The 23,604-nt window shown below is 39.8% G+C and overlaps 1 protein-coding gene across 4 annotated transcripts in view; it reads right to left on the bottom strand.

The window, feature by feature from the left end:
* Nucleotides 1-23,604, bottom strand: part of SPATS2L (spermatogenesis associated serine rich 2 like) — a 165,380-nt gene that overhangs the window by 70,026 nt on the left and 71,750 nt on the right. For all 4 annotated transcript variants that reach the window (XM_042949639.1, XM_042949637.1, XM_042949638.1 and 1 more), the window contains one exon: nt 13,200-13,260. In XM_042949639.1, coding sequence (XP_042805573.1) covers nt 13,200-13,238 — 39 coding nt within the window. In that variant the 5' untranslated portion in view covers nt 13,239-13,260. The remainder of the gene's footprint in view (nt 1-13,199; nt 13,261-23,604) is intronic.

The following is a 23,604-nucleotide window of genomic DNA, read 5'->3' as shown; positions in this document are numbered from 1 at the left end:
TCCGTACTTGTGCACCAACTAGAATGCAAGTGTAGGATTTTGCATTCACCTTTGTTAAATTTCAATCTGTAAATTCTGACCTATCCCTCAAGCCAGCTGTTAGCCTTTAGAACCTCGCTTTCGCCACCAAAATCAGGGAGTGCATTAGCCATTCCTTCTGACCTTGCATCATTTTTTAAATTAGTTGAGATCTTGTATATCTTATCCAAATTGATTTGAATTTGGATGGCCAGAGCCAAGTACAAAAGCCAGAGTATTACTACAAGAACTTCCTTCAGAGCTAATATTTACCTCCTAATCCATGTTCATTTGTTTATTCATTCAGTCAGTCACAATGTACAGACTATGCTAAAAGCTGGACTGTAGGTGGTGACAGATACACTCCTTGACCAGCTTTGGAGTTTATAGTGTAGGAAGGCAGATGGTTGATGAATGCTACAGAAGGGGAAATAAAGATGCTTTGGGTGCTGATAACAGGAGAACCTATCCTAATCTAGAGTCAGGGAAACCCCCACTTGAGAACTGAGGATGAAGGGTGATTAAGACCCAGAGGGGTCAGGGGGGAAGAGATGGGAGTGTTCCAAGAAAAGCACACAACATCTGTTAATGGACAGGACAGAGTGACTAGGAGCACGTTCAAAGCAATGATGGTCCAGGATTGTGGGAGCATTAAAGGTTCAAAGGAAGGGGATTTTGGATGAAGCTGGATTGAAAGGCATGGGGCAAAGATGTGCAGGGCCCTGCCAGCCATCTTCTCATTTTGAGCCTTATTCTGAGGGCAAGCCATCGAACGGTTTTACTCAGAAGAGGAGAGTGATATTTGCATATTCGAGAAGGTCACTGTGGTCTCTATGTGGATTAGCAGGAGGAGGTCAAGTGGATGGCAGGATTCTAATGCAGTGTCCAGGGAACAGAAAATAGACCAAGACGGGGCAGTTTAAAGAATAACTCACAAATTAGTTGGGAGGAAGTGACTGATTTGTGTGTAAGGAGATGCGAAGAACGAGGAGGACAAAGGAATATGGATGACCCAGGTTTCTGACTTGAACATTTATGTGGATAGCGGTGTCATCTGAGAGATGAGGAGCCATGGTAGAGATGGAGCACTATTCTTGAGGTATCCACATATCCAGATACTTAGAGAGCAGCTGAACCTCTGAATCTGCAGCTCCAAGGAAGAACTGAGCCAAGAAAACAGATTTGGGCACTGTCAGCATCAAATATTGGTTCTCAGCCCCGAATGCAAACTGAAATTACCTGGTGAATTTTAAAAATATTCCTACACCCAGGCCCCATCTCCAACAATTAAATCTGGGCCTGGTTATTGATTATTTTTTTGTTTTCTTAGTGATTTTAATGTCTATCCAGACTCTGAGAACCATGAATGAGAGATATGGGAAGTCATAGATAGGGTGGGGCAGTGTGGAAGAAAAAGAAAGTGGCATGGGACAGACCTCCTTTTAGGTATAACTGCTCACCTATCAACTCATTTACCTGAATGCACTATCTAGCCGCCCACACCTCCATTATTTACGCATCATTGTAACTTCAAAAATATCAGTTCTAGTTTAGGACAGTTTTACTTTCAGAGAGGGCATTCCAGTTATCTACTGCTTCATAAAAAGTCACCCCACAACTTTGTGGTTTAAAAACAGCAACCTGTAATTTTTCAACATTTTTGTGGGTCACGAATCTGGGAGGAGTTCAGCTGAGTGGGTCCAGCTTGGGGTCTCGTGTATGTAGATGGAGGAGCTAGTAGAGTCAGGCAGAGGAATGCAGGTGCAGGTGGGGTCTGGCTGGGCATCTCTCTGTATTTATGTATCTCAGGCATTCTCCGTGTGGCCTCTCCTTGTGGGCTAGTCTGGGCTTCCCCACGGCATGGTGGGCTTAGAACAGTTAGACTGTTTCTACGGCAGTCCAGGGGACCAGCACGGGTGTCCCAACTAGTAAAAAAAAAAAAAAGCTGAACCATCGAGCTTCAGAAGTCACATAGTGTTACCTCCTTTTTACTGTCCTGGTCAGCTAGTTCCAAAAACCTACCTAATTTTAAGGGGAGGGGCACAGACCCCACTTCTCAATGGGAGAAATATTGTTATAGCTATTGGAGAATACAATCTACTCAAAGGGTTGAAAACAACAGCCACCACCCAGATTTCTTTCCATCAATTCTAGATCTATACCTTGCAAAGTCACTGTACATTTGAGGGAAGAAAAAGCAAATTAATTTAACTGTTGTTATAATACTAAATGAAAATTGGTATCTTAAAGTTATACAACTTCTCTAATTTCTAGAAATAACGTGATGATTTGTAGACCAAGAGATACTCACATGGACTTTTCTCCCATCTAAAGAAATAGTCAAATTAAAATCAGATAACCAAATGTCTTAAATCTTTTAATTTAGTCCATGATAAATTTTTCATTGTAGAATTCTGACCTTTAATCTGACACTTGTAGGTTTAAAAAATATATATCAAATGGCTGCTGTTAGCAGCACTGGCCCCTATAATCCACATTGAGACAAGGAATGAGCTTCATACACATTTCATTTTATCCATTTAGCTAGCATGGATTCAGTGTCTCCCTGCATGTTTACTGTACTTGTGCTTGATCCCTCATATTTTTCCAGAACTGCCAGTTAGATTTGCACAAAACTTAGGGCAGGGTGAGCCCCTGAGCCCACTGGAAGCCTGTTTTCAGCCAGCCTGTTACACCCACACCGTGTTAGGACTTGGGTAAATATTCTGTCTAGTTATTTTCTCTGATGAATTCCACATTTGGACTTATTAGTGAGGACACAAAAAAAGGGGGGCAATGTTATTTTTACAGGGAATTTTGGTTTTGAGATTTTAATCAGAATAGAAAAGTAAGGTGCTGGGGCGCCTGGGTGGCGCAGTCGGTTAAGCGTCCGACTTCAGCCAGGTCACGATCTCGCGGTCCGTGAGTTCGAGCCCCGCGTCAGGCTCTGGGCTGATGGCTCGGAGCCTGGAGCCTGTTTCCGATTCTGTGTCTCCCTCTCTCTCTGCCCCTCCCCCGTTCATGCTCTGTCTCTCTCTGTCCCAAAAATAAATAAAAAAAAAAAAAAAAAAAAAAGAAAAGTAAGGTGCTTTTAATTGATCTTCTGCTTCTAATTTAGAATATTCAGTAAAAATCATTCCTCCCTTTCTTTGGAATTTAAGCTCTCCACTTTGGGGGAAAAAGGTAATTAATGAAGTCTACTTTCCCCATGGATTTTTTTCCCTCTGCTCATTCACAGAACTTTTCAGATAAAGAGTACCACGGAGATATAAGTCACTATTACCAGTTAATCAATACCAGAATGAAAAAGTTAATTACCCATTAGTCAATACCAGAATAGAGGAGTTAAATTAATCTCTAAATTATATCAACTTTGGATATTTCTTCATTTGGCATGAAGTAAGGAGACTGTCTGAACACTACAGGAACCAGGAACACTCACTTTGGGGGAAGTGTACTTGTTCACCTACATACTATGTTTTAATTCCAATGGGTTTGACCAAGTCAAAACACACAGGCTGGTTTCAACATCAGTAAAAATTATCATCTGACTGATTAGATTTTGTTTTCCCCATAATTTAATGAGTTTCACTTGCTTTTCCTCTAAAAGCAGTAGAAAGTTAAAACTTGTTTGCACATTCAGCCTTAGTTGAAGAGCTGAAATTACAATCTCAGCCAATAAAAAAGCTAAACGTGAACAAATGTCCACTGATGGATAAGTGGATAAAGAAATGTGGTATGTACTGCAATGGAATAGTAGTAGTCTTAAAAAAGAAGGAAATCCTCTCATATGTGACAACAGGGAAGAATTTTGAGGACACTATGCTGAGGGAAATAAGTCAGACACATGACGAATATGGCATGACTCTACCATATGATGTATCTAAACAGCCAAACTCCTATAGAAGCAGAGAGTAACAACAAGGGTGGCCAGAGTCGGGGGGAAAAGAAAATGAGAAGTTGCTGTCAACAAGTATAAAGTTTCAGTTATGCAAGACGATTAAGTTCGAGGGATGTGCTGTGTGACACTGTGCCTACAGTCAACAGTAACACATTGTATGCTTAAAGAGAGTAGATCTCATGTGAAGTGTTCTTACCACAATAAGAGAAAAACTGTTAACTTTAAGTTATATAACTGATCCCCATCATCATTTCAATACATTTTTACTGGTAATTATCTTCAAGGATTGAGAAGCAGAGTTCTGAAGGGTCTGTAGACAGTGTGGCATTAGAAATGCCCTACTAGTGAACAACAAATGGAGCATAGGGCTGGTTTAATCAAATTCCTTTATTTTACAAGAAAGCAGGTACAGAGAGGTTATGTCCTACTTTTGAATTGAGGCAGCTAATTTGTATCACAGCTAAGACTGCCTCCATGGTCTCTGATCCACGACGCAGTCCCCTTTTCCAGTCTTATAAGACACCTATAAGGTGGTAAGGACCATGAATTCACCCAACGTTAGAGTTGGAGAGGGTTTTGGAAATCCTCTACATGAATTCTCTCATTTGGCAGATAAAGAAACTGAAGTCCAGAGAGGTTACACAATCTACCAAAGGACACACAGTTTTTTCAGTAGAATGAACATGTTAGAAATAGACTACATTTTTAATAGAAAATGGGACCCACAAATCATCATTGGTCCAAGAAGTTAAGAACCCCTATACTAGTGGCAGTATGGCTCAGCTTGCTAAGGGAAGGAGGATTCTGGAGTTTGCATTTTAATTTACTAATTAACAATGGTTCTCAAACTTTCTATTAATTCTTTTCAATGAACATATAAATCTCATGCTTTTCTCTTATACGACTGAATTTCAAAATAGGTATTTCAATTTCATTTTTTACTATAAATGTTTGCTATATGCTCAAATATTGTGGTACCATGGAAATCTCTCTCTGCGGGAAGTGGAGCTGAACCCAAGCCACGCTCCCCACAGGATGCTCCCAGCCAGTGATTGTGATGGTAGATGGTGGTGGAAGATCATTCCCAAGGGATACAGGACCCTTCCAGCTGACAGCTTTGGCCTCAGGACTCCCCTTCCGCGGAAACATCCTTCAAACCACACTCCAAGCTCAGACTCTTCCTACCCGACTTTCCCTTCATCTCTCTCTTCTTTCAAAGACACCAGACCTGCACCAGACCTGCACGCAGTGTGTAGACTCTCTCTGCTTGCTCATGCTTCCTCTCTCTTTTTATAAGCACTCCCTCCCTTCTCCTACCTCTAAGAAATCTCTTGCTCCTCTAATCATCTGGCATCTACCTCTTGGAGGACTCAAACAAACACAAACAGGCTTTTTCTAATTACTCCTGTCTTTTCCCACTGACATTCTAATGCTTGCCCCAAATGAGGGAGACATCGTCCACTCTTTCCTCCCTTCTTCCTCATGGCTGAGGACCTCCATTACAGAATCTTGGCTCAGTTATTTAGCTCTATATTGGTTAACAAATATTTTAGGGGCATAAAGTCTATGATACTGCTATTACAGGAGTCATTGGGTACACAACTAAATTAAAAGTCCATTTGTGTTTATAAGGAGCATGTAATCAAGTTGTAGAGAAATGATGTACAGAGAAAGAGAAGCTTTAATAATAACGCAAGCAGCACACTTTTAAGTGCTGAATCCATCTAATCTCATCTCATCTAATCTAACGTATCTGGATAGATTTTTAGTGCTCAAGGTCAGAAGAGAGAAAACCATTGTAGCCTTGTCATTTTTTAAAAAAATCTGTACCAACTGGATAATTTAATATGAAGGATCATTGTGAGAAACAGCTAGAGTATTGGTGAAGCGCCCATAAATTCCAAGAGATTGCCAACAGAGGTTAACTTCTTCCCTGCTGCCCAAAGTCTTAATTTTTGGTGTGTTCTTGTATATTTTAGCATTAACCATCTCTGCTTACATATACCTCTCAACCATAGTGCAAAAGGGGCTCCTTTTATAGCAAAAGGCTGGAAGCAGGGGGGCAGGAGAAGCCGAACAGAAACACTGTGAATTCCAATCATGTAACCTAGAAAAAGCAATGTGATGCTAATCCTGCAATAGTAAATTTCTTCTTATCCCCTGAAACTGATGCTGACATTTCCATTTATTCATTCAGTTCCTTTAGACTCCCTGTCAGATCTCTTCTGGTTGCCAAGCAACAATAACAGCAGTTCTGTACATAAGCATTAGGCAATAACTATTGTCAATGTTTCTCCTTCCTTTGAAAGGGAAATTTAATGACCCTTTCCTATGAGAAAATGATGACAAGAACCTGTCTGTGGTGAAACTTGGAAGCTGTTTGTGTGGTTTGTGTTTTTGCTGTTCGAATTCAAGGACTGGGCTCAACTGATTTAAACACTCCTACAAAATTATGAAATTAAGATTTGCCTCAAAGCTTGCGTGATTTGGTCTTTAAAAACAACTGTGTATCATACACCTGAAACTAATATAATACTGTATGTTAACTACACTGGAATTAAAAAAAAACAAACACAACAGTGTATCATTAAAACTATTCCACATCCTATGAAATGAGTTCTCTGTTAAATGAAGTTAATATTTCACAGATGCTCTGATCCTGCTAAAATTTCTTTAATCAAATGCTTGGGTTTTTCTGATCATACTCCACTCCACATAAAGCCTTGAACTATATTTTAGTACTTTGTGAAAACACAGATCAAGATAGTTACAGGGAAAAAAAAGATAAAATGAGACATCTGCCCATCTGTTGAGGACAGACTCTAGGACACACAGTCTACCTCAGTCATCTGTAGAAATGTTGAGATGACCCCTTTCTGTCCCCACAGTGGACTAGAGGCTCTTCTATTCTTCCTTCTTCATTTTAATGACTCTCTATGATTACTGTTTACAACCCAATTTATCTCTATAACTTTACCAGCTCTAAAAGCTATTTACAATAAGTGGTATATCCCAACAAGTATATTCTAGACTAAACTATTCCCCATTTCCATACCATTCTGTTTTCTAGCCTCACTTATTTTTTGTGAAGCTTAGCAATAGCTATAAAAGTTTGAAAAAGTCAAGTCCAGTTTTATGTTTTTTCTCATTTGGGATTTTTATTTATTTAATTTTTTCTAATCTCAATTCTATGTGAGTTTATATTTTGAGTTCCAGACAAAAATGCTAATTAGAGCTCCTCTTCCATTTTTTAAGTTGTAAAATAAACAGATGAGCTCCCCAAGATCTTTTATAGTTTACATGATTCAGAGCTCATAAAGCTCAATTTGTATTTGCTGACTTTGTTAAGTGGTATTATTACCATGTCCAATCTACAGGTTAGGAAACTGAGGCCCAGAAAAGTTAGGTGACTTGTTCCAGACTGCTCAGTTAGTAACTGGGGGGCTAATAATCTCTGCCTCTGTCTCCAAACTCCACAACCTTACCTTACTCGAGATCACTTCCCAAGCATACATGGTTCCCTAAAGTTGCATAGGGATCACTCTTTGTTGGAATTAGATATCAGTTCATAACTGGACAGTCAGCAAATATTTTGTAACCCCATTTTACAAGCAAGGATCCCCTCTGCTTTCCATCACCAAATTGTACTGCAGAATTGTATTCTATTTAAACTGATTTATAATAATGCATGAAAATATCTGACTAAAAAGTTTGCCTATGTCAGTTCTAATAATTTTTTCTTAGTTGACAATTACATATAAAATTTTATAAGTCAATTTAGCTTGATAATCTAGTGTTTTGTATGAGAAATAATATAATAGTAACAACTGAGCCCTATATCCTTAACTCATCCATGAGTTTCTAGTGTTGAACTTCCTAAAAAATATGTCATTTAGAAAAGAGTTGTAAAAAGTGACTATATCCCAAATAATACGTTCCCTGATTAGTGTAAAAATTTTGTTCTGGGTATCTTTCCTTAACAAAGTGAGATATGGGGATTGTTTTTTTCTTCCTTTGGGTTCTTGGGTTCTTCTTTTTTTTTATTTCTTTTTTTTTCTTTTTTTGGTACATCAGGATATGACGAGTTTTACTCACCAAAGGACCTCATTTGTTACGAGGACACCTTCCTGAAGCCACCTGTCTTTGACAACCATCTTATGAAGATGCTGCTTTTTTGCAGAACTACAGGTAGTCAGTCAACCTAAGCAACACTACTTTCTGTTTTTAGAAGCAATTTAAAACTTGCTTTATTTAATAGCAAAGAGAGTACTAAAATAAGATGACAATTCCATTAGCCTATATTTCAGTTTTCAAGAAGGCCTGAGATTTTGCAAAATATCATGAATGGGAAATGTAGTCTCTAAAGAACTTAACTATTCAAGTAGGCATGTTCATTCATTCATTAGTCATTCATTTGTCTAACTGTATTTGGGGGTCAACTCTGTGTCAAATCCAAGAATATGAAGATAAGAGGGGCCCAATCCCTGCCCCCAAGGAGCACATAGTCTCATGGCGAGAAAACAGAGCTAACCATTGCAATCTGCATAGTGGTTTTGGAGCAGAATGCAGAGAGCCCTGCTGAAGCTAAAAGGAGAAGGGCAAAGAATTCAGGTAGGGCAGGAGGAAAGAGAGAGGAGATATTCCTCTGAAAGGGCTCCTGAAATGGAAGTGAATGAGGGCCAGGTGTCTGAGGAGGAGATGGAAACGACTTTTGCTAAGGCCTACAGGCAAGGAACATTGGAGGTCAGGATGGTGGCAGTGAAGGGGGTCTGTGGGGAAGTGCCAATAAGTAAGGTGCAAAAGAAGACAGGGTCAGATCTCAGAGGATGTACGTCACACTAAGGAGACTGAACTTTGATGGGAACGCAAGCTGGTGCAGCCACTCTGGAAAACAGTATGGAGGTTCCTCAAAAAACTAAAAAGAGAACTACCCTATGACCCAACAATTGCACTACTAGGTATTTATCCAAGGGATACAGGTGTGCTGTCTCGAAGGGACATGTGTACCCCAACGTTTATAGCAGCACTATCAACAATAGCCAAAGTATGGAAAGAGCCCAAATGTCCATCAACGGATGAATGGATAAAGAAGATGTGGTATATATATACAATGGAGTATGACTCGGCAATCAAAAAGAATGAAATCTTGCCATTTGCAACTATGTGGATGGAACTAGAAGGTATTATGCTAAGTGAAATTAGCCAGAGAAGGACAAAAATCATATGACTTCACTCATATGAGGACTTTAAGAGACAAAACACATGAACATAAGGAAAGGGAAACAAAAATAATATAAAAACAAGGAGAGGGACAAAACAGAAGAGACTCATAAATATGGAGAACAAACTGAGGCTTGCTGGAGGGGTTGTGGGAGGGGGGATGGGCTAATGGGTAAGGGGCATTAAGGAATCTACTCCTGAAATCATTGTTGCACTTTATGCTAACTTGGATGTAAATTTAAAAATTAAATTAATTAAAAAAAAAAAAGGAGACTGAACTTTAAGTCCAATGGCATTTCCAACTTAAATCATTACAGTTGTAATCCAATAATAGAAAGATATTTTAAAATAAAATAGACACAGAGAGTGTCAACTATAAATTTCAGTTGTCTTGGATATTACACCTTAAGCTGTTATTTTCTCCTTTGGACTAAAAGCTGCCTGAGGACAGAAATGATTGCCTCAAAAGTACCTTCTCCTTTTCAATTCATCCAACAGTGGATCCACTAGAGGTAACTGATGAACTCATTTCATCACAAGGATTTTATTAAGTATTAACTTCCCACAGTGCTCCACTAGGTATTGTATAAAAATACTGCATACACCTGTTCTCAGGTCTCTAAAAGCTTATAATTTAAGACAAAACAGTTGTTATTATTCTTAATTTTCAGAACTAAAATGTCATTGCCCTGTGTGACAGATTGAGAAACAAACTAATCATAAAAAGGCCATAAAAGCTAATAACTAAAGGAAATAAATGCACTAAAATAAATCAACGTAAAATTATAAATGATCACAGAATTTTCAGTTGTCTATTATGATTTATTTTACTGAGTTGAGAGATCTATTAACCTTTTGCTATAGGAAGACGGAAGGTACTAATTGAGTTGGAGGGGACTTACTCTCATTGTCATGCAGATTAATAACATTTACAACTTAAACATCACCCTCTTTCAAAACAATGCCAATGTTTTGATAAGTTACTGAACTGCAATAGCAAAAACACCATCTACTTTTAATCTTCATGTGCATATGTGACATTGATCATGACAAGTGGATTGGTGTGGCGTCTAAGCCAATGCAGGGAGCATTCACACAGAACCTCTGTGGTTGGGGTGCTGACAGATCGGCCTCTTTCCCTTACTGGCTGGATGTCACCTCTGTTTTGAATAAGACACTTTTTCGGCTGAGCCTACAGTATCGCTCTATCCAACTAGCCATGTTTTGCAAAGAATCAATTGCCATGACTCTGATTCTTTAAAGTGCTTTTCCTTCCCATAACCCAACTTTAGAAGCTGTTCAACCCATCCATCAACAGGCATTCAGAAGAGGGCTAACCTTTGGTCGGTACTCTGGTGCCAGACCCAACTTCTCAAACAGGGAAACACATAGTCTCACCCAAGATTAAGACTATGAGTCAGTAAGAAGGTGAAGCCATGATATAAAAGGGGCACGTCTTTCTGCTATTGTTTGTTCAATACTCAATAAGTAAAAACAATTTTGTATTAAAATAACATATGCAATATATTACAGAATACAATGGCTAAAAAATTTGCGTTGATATCTAAGGTAACCCATGAAGACTCCAAACAAATTATGTATTGTGGAAAATGGTTTTGACCATGTCCTCGGAGACCTGGGGTCACAAGTTTGTTCTCCTGCCCTGAGGGTATTTTGGTGGAAAACTGTGGGAAGCAGTAATGTAGTGGAAAGAGGACAGGCTTTAGAACCAGACACAGCACAGTCTGAACCCCTGCTCCTCCACATTTCCTGAGAGTCTGACTTCGACCAAGTCACGTCACCTTAAGCCCCCTTGTCCTCAGAATGTTATTTAATATGAAGATCTGTAAAATAGGTAGCACAGTAGTGGACAGAGCTAGGGTGAGCTCTAAAAAATACCACATAAGTCACGCTCCTGCTTAAAAGCTTTCAGCAGTTACTTTTGTCCTTTGAATAAAGCCCTACATGGCTCTCAGGTTCTAAACCTTTTGGGGCACAGATTCCCTTTGGCGGTCTGGTGAAACCTATGGGGTCTTAGAATGTTTGAAATAAAATACATATAAGTATAAAGGCAACCACCATTCATATTGAAATAAAGTTAAAATTTAAAAAACGTATGCTACAGTAATATATGTGCTACACTATTAACAACAAATCGCACAATGTGGCGGCCGTTTCAATAGCTATCGTAATGTTGAAGTAGTGAGGAACAAATATCTCAGGGTTGTCTGCAGCAAATGTAATTTGATATGAAGAGATCTGTGGTTTCTAGTTATGAAAGTCACAGATACTCCTGCTGCAACTGTGGGTTTTCTCCTTTCCCTGCATTCATAATCAAAGGAGATGCTAAATTTCATTTAGATGTGAGTGAAGACGAAAATGTGTTTTTTCTCATGCAAGTTTGTGGAGCCCTGGATTCCACCCGTGGATCTTATGGAGGTCCAGGAACACAGATGAAGAGCCAATATCCCACCAACACTGGTTCCTGCTGTGCTCACTTATCTCCCCTTCCCATCCCTTTGCCCATTACTTTCTGGCAACAGGGAGCACTTGATCTTCAAACACATTCCATTGAGCCCACCTCAGGGCTTTTGCCTTTCTCTCTGGAATCTGCCCTCAGGTCTCTGCATGGTGCTTCTTTCTTGTCTTCATCTCAGCTCAAGAATCACCTCCTCTGAGAGGGCTGCCCTGACCAACCCCATCTAAAGTACCCCCTCCCACAGCCACCCTCATCGTTACACTATCTGAAATTATATGTTCTCTATTGACTCTCTGTTTCTCTGTCCTAAAGAGCAAGCTCCATGGGAGCAGGAACCTCCTCTACATGTTCAGCGCCATTATCCCAGCATCCAGAACAGTGGCACAAAGTAGCAGTCCAACACGTCTTTGCCAAATGAAAGAAAAAAACGTGGAGACTCCATTAGTGCCACTTCTCTCATCCTTCACACTATGTTTTAGGTACTGTGAGGATACAAGGAGATAAAAGACAAACTCTGGTCTTCAAGTAGTTTATGGTCTAGTGGAGGTGGGAGGTAGCCCTGTGGAAGGTGGAGAGGACTTCTCACTCTGCTGTACAACCATGGACATATCTCTTCTAGGGCCTCAGTCTCTACAGTGCCAGATAAATGGCTTGGACAAATTTATCTCCGTGGTCTCATACCATGGTCTCATATGGTTCATGATCATGAGGAGCTAACAGTGCAAGGTAGCATATATAGGAAGTGAGGGGTTTTGACCCTAAGGGGAGGAAACTTCACAGAGGTGGACAAGACTTGGAAGGGCTCTGAAATGTAATCAGCCTCCAACAAATAACGAGAAGGGGGATTTTCAGAGTCATGAACTTCCAGCTGAAAGAAACTTTATAGGTTATCCAGCAGGACCACTAGGTAATGCTATGGACATCTCTGTATGAGGCCATTTCTGGAGATGTAACATAATACCCCAGCCCTCAGATGTAACCCAGAATGTGGCTAAGAGTATGAGCTGTAGAATGGCACTACCCGGGTTCAAATCCCAGCTTTGTAGCTTACTAGCTATGTAAATTGAGGCTAATGCTTAACTTTTCTGTGTCTCTGTTCTCCCCTCTGTTAATAACAACAGTATTAACTTCACGGGGTTATGGTCAAAATTAAATGAGAAAATGAATGTAATATGCGTTAACACACATTTAGTAAATGTTCCTTATGATTCTTTCTGTTGAATGTTTTTTTAAAAATATTTTTTAAATTTATTTTTGAGAGACAGAGAGCGAATGGGGGAGGGGCAGGGAGATGGAGACACAGAATCTGAAGCAGGTTCCAGGCTCTGAGCTGTCAGCACGTAGCCCAATGTGGGCCTCGAACTCACGAACTGTGAGATCATGACCTGAGCCGAAGTCAGATGCTCAACCGACTGAGCCATCCAGGTGCCCCTGTTGAATGGTTTGCTAGCATGTCAAACTTACTATGTATCCCCCAAAACCACTTTTCTCTTCTTCCACTGCAATTGAATTTTTACTAGCTGGAGACTACATTATCCATTTTGTGAAGTTTCTATAAGCCAATACAGAAATATATCGTACCTTTTCCTTGACATTCACATGAGTATTGAGTTCAGCCATCTTGCTTCTAGTGGAATAAGCCCTGTAAAGAAGGAAGAAAAGATTAAGTCTAAAGTTTTAAAATTGATTTCTCAATGTGTTATTTTAATGCTCTCTCCCATGCTGAAATGCTCTCGTTCAGCCATAATCATAAATACCATTTTAGAATGTAAAAATGCTTTCAAGCTAAGCATTTGTCTTAGATATGTTCTAAAAGCATATTATAACTCTAGAAGACAATGTAAAATCTTTTATTCATACTATATGGACACGAAAAATGACAAAGATAGATGGGTGTGTACCCAAACTGTGTTTTTTTATTAAGTAAAAGAAAGGTAGTCAAAAATAGTGAGAGGAGGAAAAGCATACCTATTTTAACTAAGCATTGTCATCCCAATCCTTGCTGTCCCAAAGCTTTTATTAGCCGCTAGTTAATTTAACAAACATTTATTGAGTCTTTCCTGCATATACATAACTATACCAAAGCACTCGAGGAAGAAACAGGAGAAATGATTCCAGATTTAAACATAAACACTGTACATAACAGTTTTTAAACTGGCTTTTTCACTTATCAATATATGAACAGCCTTCCAGATCAATGCATATATAACACTTCACCATAATTTTAATGACCATAAATTCATGATCTCTATCAAATGGAGTCTTAAAATTGCCCATAATCTTTCTGTTTCCCTAAATTCTTTAGGCTTTCTACTGCTGGTGTCTAATCTTTTTTGTGAAGTGACCCACTCAGAGAAGATCTGTATTCTTAATAAGAAGCAGTGGTGTTTTCTTTCTTCTCATCTGGTCTAAACCTTTCATGATTATTATGGAAGACAGATCTTAAGTCTTTAATAGTTTCAATCTCTTTTTGAAATAGAACATAAATGACTTAAATGGCCAAACAGATTGGTTCAAAAATTAGCAGCAGGACAGGCCAAGGTATCGATATACTTCCTCTTTACATGTTTTACACTTTTTGTCAATCAAAAACCCCTGAAACTCTTTCTTATATTCTTTTTGACTTATGCTACAATGAGTGCATCTAGAGTTGATACATTTCAGGGATAACTTCCAAAAATTCTCTGATTTCTCCTCATCATTTTCTTTTAAACCTAGGTCTTAAATAAAACATAAATTCAGATCTATTACATTTTGTTGATTCAGGATGAAAGCTTAGCAATATGTAAACTTTATTACCCTTCAAATAGGAATCCACATATATTATTATGCATTATCAGACATTATAAACAATAGGATTTCATTCTTGTAAGTTTCCAAATGCTAATGCCACTAACACATGCATTTGGGCACACTAACAGGCTAGACCCTGCGTACTCAATTCCCAGTAAGACAGCTCCTTCCCAAATGCTCTGCAAAGAGTGTCTGTCCCATTGAATACTCCCAGTTAAGTAACTGTCCCAAATGGTAAATTCTTTTTTTAATATTTATTTATTTATTTTGAGAGAGAGAGAGGCAGAGAGAAAGAGAGAGAGAGAACCCTAAGCAGGCTCTGTGCTGTCAGCACAGAGTCCAATGCAGGGCTCAAACTCAGAAACCATGAGATCATACATGAACTGAGCCGAAATCATGAGTTGGATGCTCAACCGACTGAGACACCCAGGTGTCCTGCCTCCACCCCCCACCCTGCAAATGGTAAATTCTGTATTCTCTGACTTGGCATATGGGAGAAAGCGAATAGCTGGCAAACAATACCTGAATTTCATTCTCATTTATTCCTGCTCCTAAGAGTTGCTAGGAAAAGAGAACGGGATTATTTTCTGATGATCTATAACAGTGAAGACAGATGGCATGTGAGGTACAAGGACAAATAATCAGGAGTTTTTGTTGATAAGCCATAGATGAAAGTGGAACCTTTGATCAGTCATCACAACACCTGCAAAATGGTCTACAATCATATTTGAAAACATCTGGATGGTTGATTTTCTTATTCAAATGGGAGTTTAGGCATGTAAACATGAACAGTACATATATGGATTTTTCTGCGTGGGACATTGTATGCCTGCCTGTATGTGTATGTAAGAGAGAGACATTGTAAGAGGGAACAAGGATGGGGGAGGGAGGGGAATATATATATTATACCTATGGAACTATGAAGGATCAAAGGTGACAGCTGGATTTGGTACTATTTGTTAGGATAGATCTGTGAGCCACAATTCCTTTCATTAGACTAGACTAGCTAAATCTTCTGGACACATCTAATCTTGCCATTATAGATGTGTGAAATCTGATAGAAAAAAGTGTTGTGTTTTTGTTTTGCTTTGATGTCTAGGATTTGGGTGTGAAGCATTTTCTAAAGCTGGAGTGTTATAATCCACAGAGAATCAGGGAAGAATTTCATTGAGGACAGAAAATTTCTGAGATCTGAGGAAGTGGCAAAACAGAATGGTGATCTGTATTTGTAGATGAAATACACACACACACACACACACACACACACACACACACACACACACATATTTCTTTGGCAATTCCCTTTCTCTTTGACCTCAAAGTCTAACTCAAGAAGACTCTTCTTTGGTAGTGGTGCCAGTAAGATTAATTACAACATTTTTGTGTGTGTAACACACACACAAAAGGGAAGGAAAAGCTGTGTGTGTGTGTGGAAGGAAAAGCTGGTTCCGAGGGTGGAATGGGGCTATTACAGGTTTCTCAGACGGAAAGAGAAGATAATTACAGGGACCGTTCTTTGCTCATTTTACTCCCTTAATTTTTTTCACCTGTGTGGAGCACTGCCTCTATGCTCTCCCTTCCAGGTGGATTGCAATGCTCTCTCTACATCAAGGCTTTCTGCTGGCTGGTGTATAACAGAGAGATTGGGGAATCAGCTACAATTCCGGTTATGGAAACTAGATGGAGGATTTTAATCTAAATAAAACTTAAAGAATTAAGAGTTTAAATGGCTAGACAGTCAAACAGTTCTATTGATAAGGACAAACATTAGGGCAAGGTTGATTATCAGTGTGCTGAAGGTCCTTGTTAAATGTCCACACCCTCGGTTTGGCACTACCTCTGGATTATTGTGAAGCACACCTCACACTGGCATGGCATCATATGCCCATTACCCTTCCAGAGCCGACTCCCTCTCCGCTCTGAAAATGATACTATGCTGTGCCTCTATTCTGTTGGGATTCTGTGTTTTGCTACGAACTCTTTCTGGACAGTCAGATCAATTTGATCCGAATCTTAATTGTTTCACTTAGATAGTTAAGATCTTTTCCTCCACTACACATATTGTCATCTCCTCCAAAGTAACAAAACAAGCCCAGAGACTGACAACTTGAAATCCCAGCCCTTATAGTTGCAGACCCCTGAGTTAATCTGAGAATCGTTTAATGCTGTGAGTGATAGGTGTTTGGGAGCAACACACCTCACATCACACGTGGTGACACACTTGGTAGCTTATCACTACTGGACACAACTGATGACCATATCCTAACTTACTTTGATCAAAAGAGCTTTTAAATCCTGGTTTCTAATTCCTACTATCACTTAAGAGTGTTCTCAGAACTGACTAGTTACTAAAGCCTAATCATTCAAATCCGTAAATACATGTTCCATACATATCAATCAATATAAAATTAAAATAACCAGAAATTCTTGATATTGATGTACATTTCAATAGCTTAGATGTTGCTTGAAATTTTTTTCCTTAAAGTTGTACTTTAGCTTTTAGTAATAACATTACAAACATACATAGATACCATCTAAGTTTTATATACATCCCAGAGAAATATGTAACAAATAGTTATATATTATATATTATATTAGTTATATATTACATATACAAATAGTGCCATATATATATATATATATATATATATATATATTCCAAAGTCAAAACTTATTAGGAAAAGATATCAACCCCAAAGAAAAGAATTCCACAATTTACCACCAATATATCATCTATATACTTCTCCAGTGTAAAATTAATAACCCACAAATATGGTTACCAATCACTTCATGTACAAAGTTATATCAAACTGTACTATTCATTATGCAAGATCTTACTTAATATACATTAATGACAGTCAGAAAAATCTATTAGTTGATAACAAAGATAAATATTCTTTATGAAAAATAAACCTGAATAGCAAATATGTTTCAGCATTTCTAATTAATACAATTCAGTGAAATTTAATATATGTGACAATCTAATCAACTACCAAACTCTGAGTTTAAAAAATATATGTATCTATAATGCTCACACAATCATATTCAACATAAAAAGTGAAAACAAGTTATTGAAATGCCAAATTGCTTTCTGACTCCGTTTCCCTCATGTTTTACTGGGTAGACAGTAATAAAGTTTCACTTTTGTTTCTCTAAAACCTATTACTGCTCTTAGAGTCACTTTCTTTTTCCCAGGTATTACATCACTTTTCTTGAATTGAATTCAGGGAACCAGAGGTGATACGTAAGAAAAATTTTTAAATAACGATTTTAACAATTTTTTTCAAGATCATTTATGCAAAGTTCTCCCATGATCTATAAAAGTATAAAGGTCACAATGCATAATTAGAGCTGTTCACAGAGTATTTCATAAATCATCATAATATAGCTCAAGGGGATAGGTTAAGTGTCAGACATCCTGACAATAAGGTGCAGAGTAGGTAAATGAGCAAGTTGATAGAAGATGGGGATCGACTGGCTTTCTGGCTGATCATGAGAATCACCTGGAGAGCTTTTAGAAACAGAGATTCCTGGGCCCCAATGCCAAGTGGTATGGGGGGTTTGAGGCCTAAAAAAAGCAACCCCCCCAGGTCATTTTCATGCAAAGCCAGATTTGACTGTGGCTAGACTGCACTGGAATGTGCTGGGGCTATAAAATATATCCCAGATTTCAAAGACTTACTACAAAAAAGTAATGTAAACTGTCTCAATACTTTTTATACCTATTACGTGTTGAAACGATAATATTGGACATACTGGGTTACATCAAATGCAACATAAAAATTAATTTTACCCATTTCTTTTTACCATTTAAAAAAATTTTTTTACAATATTTTTTAAGTTTTATTTATTTATTTTTGCGAGAGAGTGAGTGGGGGAGGGGCAGAGAGAGAGGGAGAGAGAGAGAGAATCCCAAGCAGGCTCTGCGCTGTCAGCACCGAGCCCGATGTAGGGCTCGAACTCACACACTGTGAGATCATGACCTGAGCCGAAACTAAGAGTTGGATTCTTAACCGACTGAGCCACCCAGATGCCCCTCTTTATACCTTTTTAAAGGTGACTACTGGAGAATTGTAAATGGCCTATGCGGCTTACATTATATCCCTACTGGAAAGTGCAGTCCTGGAGCAGCTGTGCTGAAAGTTTGATTCCCAGAAGAGCAGTATCAGCGGCACCTAGGAACTTGGTAGAAATGCAAATTCTCTGTCTCTCGCTATAGACAGAATGAATCAGAAGCTCTGGGGCAGGCGCACAGCAATCAACATTTAGCCTTCCCCACCCCCGCCCCTACCCCCCCCCACTCCCCCCCCCCCCCCAATCCCCACAGCAGGGCATTCAGATGCACACAAACTAAGCTCTGAGAGCCACTACTCCAGAGTCTCCATCCTGGGAATATTAAGAAAGGGCCTCTTCCTTGATCTCAATCACTACACACAACAAACAGATTCTTATAGAAGCCTAGAGAGATAAATGTGGCCCAGTTTCCCACAAATTACATTAAAGAATGATCTTTCCACCAACATACTATTAATAATAATTAACACACTTATGGGGTAGTTATAACGCGGGGCACGCTAAGTACTCAACACATTTTTTTCAGTTAATGCTCCCCCTATAAAGTAAAAATGATGATTATCCCCCCATTTCACACATGTGAAAGCTGAGGCCTAGGAATTCAGTAATTAAGCCAGAGTGGCAGGGCCAGGATTCAAACCCAGGCACTGACTCTGGAGTCCACTTAGAGCACCTCAAAATCATCATAAACAAGTTATGGGGCTCAGTGTATATGAACTGCAGCAAGGATTCTGCAAGGAGAATGGAACCCATCCCAGGCTTTGGCTTCTCAGGCCAGGCAGGCATGTGATATATGCCTTGTTATCTATGCAGGGCATACAAACTGCAGAGCAAAACTGCTAAACTCACACAGGAATGGACAGGAATATACTTGTTATAAAGAGATGGCTGTTTTCCTGCGGCTTCCTACCTCAGACGAGAGTGTAGAAAGCTGCATTTAGCGGGCCCTGAGCCAACAAAGTGTTTCCTTGGCTCTCCAATGCTGCCCAGGGGCTCCATGACATTCCAGGGCCTAATGTTTTAACTGCTTCTTCTTTCTAAATTAAAGTAGTTACAGTGTCTATGTATGTGACTTCGGTACAGCCTAGACAGTGTTGTGATCATGTGGGTAGCTCCTGAGACATTTTCTCACGGCTGCCTCAGAGAGAAGAATCAGGACAGATCTTGTGAGTTGGAAGTCAATCCCTTGATGTGATTGGTGGAAGCAGCAAAAAGCTTCTCAGTCAAAACAGAGTGTCCAACGGTCTCCCAGAGTGCCAGTTCCTAACCTGTATAAACTTAACAGACATCTGCATTTTTACTCGGTTTATTACAGCACGCTATTACCTCTGGAAGAAGGTGCACTGTAACAGATTAATTTATTTTACTGCACTGCTGTCAACTGGCCCTCAGCAGAGAGCAGTGCTCTGAGAGAATGAGAAACAGGTCAGGTAAGTTTTCAATAGGTCTGTCTATATGGGGCACCACATCCTTATGGACATCTGAAGAAAGGTTCTAGATCATCACAGTATATAGCATGACAGGTAAGTTTTCAATAGGTCTGTCTATATGGGGCACCACATCCTTATGGACATCTGAAGAAAGGTTCTAGATCATCACAGTATATAGCATGAGGGCCTCAGGTCTCCAGCTGTAGAACAAGAGGCTGGAGTTATAAGGGAAGTGAAATAATTTTACCTATGCCCTTCTGAGTTCTTACCTGAGACCCCTCTATAATAAAAGACAGATTAACAAGGGAAAAACAAACAGAAGTTTATTAACATGTGCACTCACGTATAGAAGGGAGGTACGCAGGGGAAAGTGAGGCGCTCTCACCGTGGCTTAGAATTCAGAATTAAATACCATGTTAACAGGGAAGGGGGGGGGGATAGGCCTCTCAGAGGACAGCAAATGATTTTGAGGAAAGACGAGAGATCTGATAGTTTATAACCAATGTGTTTAGGCATGACAGGAGTCAACAGTCTAACTTGGTTGATAAAACTGCCAGAGGGAAGTTCAGAGAGCCTCAGAAAGCCTCTCCCTGCCTTTGCTGTTTTTCAAATGCCGAGAGCTCACAATAATCAATAGGTCAAGGTGGCATATTTTGGTAGCACGTCCTGAACTCCTACAATCACATTTTGGGGTGGCATATTCTCTACCCTTCCGAGTAGGACCTCTGTGGCCCTTTTCAGCTCTCAGACCTTGCAAGTGTGTAAGGGTCCTGGGAATGAAGGGAGCACTTAGCAGCCAAGGCAGCAGAAAGCTAAAAATCCACCTGAAAAAAAAAAAAAAAAAGCATGGGGGCTGTCTCCAATGTACTAGGCTGTCTTCCTGTAAAGATCACCTTTAAACTGGTCACGGACTAACTGTCCAGTCCCCCAAGCATGACCAGGGGTACTTGCATGCCAGCTGAAGAGGGAAATAGTGTTCCTTCTATGAAACTAGGGCTTCGCTTAAATTTAACGTTACATAGGTTCTCTGTTGCTTGACTTTCCTGTTGCCTGAGCCCTCTCTTCTGTTTTGTGCCCTCTTCCCTTTCCCTCAGTCCTTTGCTGCCCCTTATCTGGTGCTGTAATTACTGAGGTCTCTTATATTCCAAGTGCTTTAGCTCTTTCTTCTGTGGTTTAATTCCCACAGTTTAATAAAAGTTCTTGTGCAGTGCCTTGTTCCTTAGAGGAAAGCTGCTTTAATTATTAGGAATGAGGACACATAAACAATGAAACAGAGAATGGTGATTAAAATATGAATTTCATATAAAGATACTTACCTAGACTTTTTTTGTTTAATTTTGCTAATTCGGAGGGGGAAAAAAACCCCTCAAGGTTGCATTTTTATTCAAAGACACTTCAATGTACTAAACTCACTGTTAGAACAACTTTGCTGAAAAGCATTTTAAGGGCAAATGTCAGAAAAAATTTCACATTTAAAAGCCCAGGCTCTGCCTCTTTTGAAAGGCAGGGTTAGACTTTGGTTTAGAAATGTCGCTGCCTACGAAGTTCTTTGTGGGGGGAAGAAAGAAAATTGAATGTTTTATTTAAACAGGTCATTAACAGTCAATACTTATTTGAAAAGGCCTGCTTCCAGAGGCAGATAAAAGCTTCCAATCACTTAGAATATCACTTGAGCGCATCTAGGGCAAGATGTGCTGATGCAAGTTTCAGACCTCTATGGGAGAACGTCTTCACTCAACAGCCCCACAGCGGGGGTAGGAGGGCAGAGTCATCCCAATTGTGCGCCCTTGTATATGCTGCACACCCAGAGCCAGCAGAGAAGAGCACAAAGCACACTTTATGGCCGGCCCAGCTTTGAATTTTTCCATTTTAGTACTGGCAAAGGTGTATGAATGAAGATTAACCATTTTTGCATAAAGTGCCAAACCACCTCTCCACGCCAGCAGAGTGTAAATGGAAGCAAAAGAGCAAAGGCCAGCTAAACTGAATGCGGCAGATCTCAGGCACTGCAAGCACACGGGGTGGGTGTGTGGCAGGCTTTATTAGCATTCAGCTGTGGCAAGATTTTCCTATTTAATTTGAAATGATTTCATTTCATAGGTCTTTGACAGCTTGAGAATATAAATAAATGCCTTTTTCTAAAAGTGACCCAACGCTGGCTCCTGGAAGGCTCTGCTTCTGATCGAGGGGCTTTCAAGCAAACACGTGTTTCCATAGAGATATGGGTGACCCGGGCCTGGTGCGAGTACCTACTTGTACCAGCAGTTCAATTATGTTTCAAGATGCAGTGATGTCAGCTCAAGTCTTTAAAACATGCCCGTCCTCAGAGAAGCCTCAGGAAAGGTGAAGTGACTGGCATTATGAGGTTCAGAAGAAGAAAATCTATCCTCTCCAAGCACGCCATAATAGTTTCTCTTTCTGCAGATTACGCTAGTTTGCCCCCCATACCCCTACTGCCCATTTAACGAATCTCTAATCCCAGAGGGGTATGGACAAAAAACCAAGCAAGTTCTTCGCACACCTGGAGCACCAACTGCCTTACACAGACTCCCCAAATGCTGAAAAAGAACACGCTTTCCCTCTCTTCCCTTGCTCCCAGTTCTTCAACTAGCCATGGGCAATCCCTACAGAGAGGGCAATGCTTTTTCTTATTATCTGACAAACATTCACTAAACACCTTGGATGTACCTGGCTCTATGGGGAATGCTGTCAGTGGTTACAAAGTAACACTTACTGAATTCTTACTGTGTACCCGATACAGCACTAAGCACTTTTCATATATTAACCCATTTAATTCTCATAATAACTCTATGGAGTACACTATCCTCATTTTATTAAAAAAAAGAAACGGAGTGACAGAGAGTAAGCTACTTACTCAAGTCACACTGCTAATAAGTGCCTGAGCTGAGCTCTCAGCTTGGACCTCCTGATTCCTTCTATTACTGGATGGAGACAGATGTATACACAAAAACACAGACAAGAGCCAGATGAGGAGGTGGTGAAGGAAATCAGAGTATGGACTCAGGAAATCAGAGTTGGAATTGAGCTGGCTTAAGGTTCTGGGCAGGGCTCAGAATCAGGACTGTGGTCTGCCCAGCCTGCAAGTCTCCTGGCAGAGACCAGGCATAGCGGAGGGCTGGAGGCATGTGTGCAGTCAGCAGGGGCTGTATACTTTCTTAAAACTTTTTATAGCAACTTTATAAGGAAAACATAGATATTCATCTCCCAAGAAAACATGCATTATGGTTCTGCAATATAACTCCAGAATGGCAAAGAGAAGTCCTAACTAAACTTGGCAAAGAAAGGCTACACGTTCAAAGCCAACTCGGGAAGCTGGCTTATTTGTCACGGAATAAACACCGGTAGAGAAACCATCATCTTTTCAGTGCAGAGTCTGGTTTCAGAAACCTCTGTTCCAAGGAGCTCACAATATTCCTAATTCATTAAGTCAGAACTCTTTTAGGAAACATTTAATGATTTTCTCAGAGGGGCAGAGAAAGGTTTTTCCTACTGTCTTGAAATGGCACTGGCACTGACTGAGTAAAGACAGTAGAAGATGTCTACCTTACATGTACTGGCATTTGGTGGGAAAGGAATACTAGGAAACTGAGGCAGTGCCTCACTATCCAGCAGGAGAGAACCCACCAGCAGCCAGCCCCTCTAACACAATGACACCAACCCCACCCCAC

This window comes from Panthera leo, chromosome C1 (genome assembly GCF_018350215.1).
Source record: "Panthera leo isolate Ple1 chromosome C1, P.leo_Ple1_pat1.1, whole genome shotgun sequence".
NCBI classification, from domain to species: domain Eukaryota; kingdom Metazoa; phylum Chordata; class Mammalia; order Carnivora; family Felidae; genus Panthera; species Panthera leo.
Note: the sequence above shows the minus strand (reverse complement) of the source record. Positions and strands in the feature narration are given on the sequence as shown.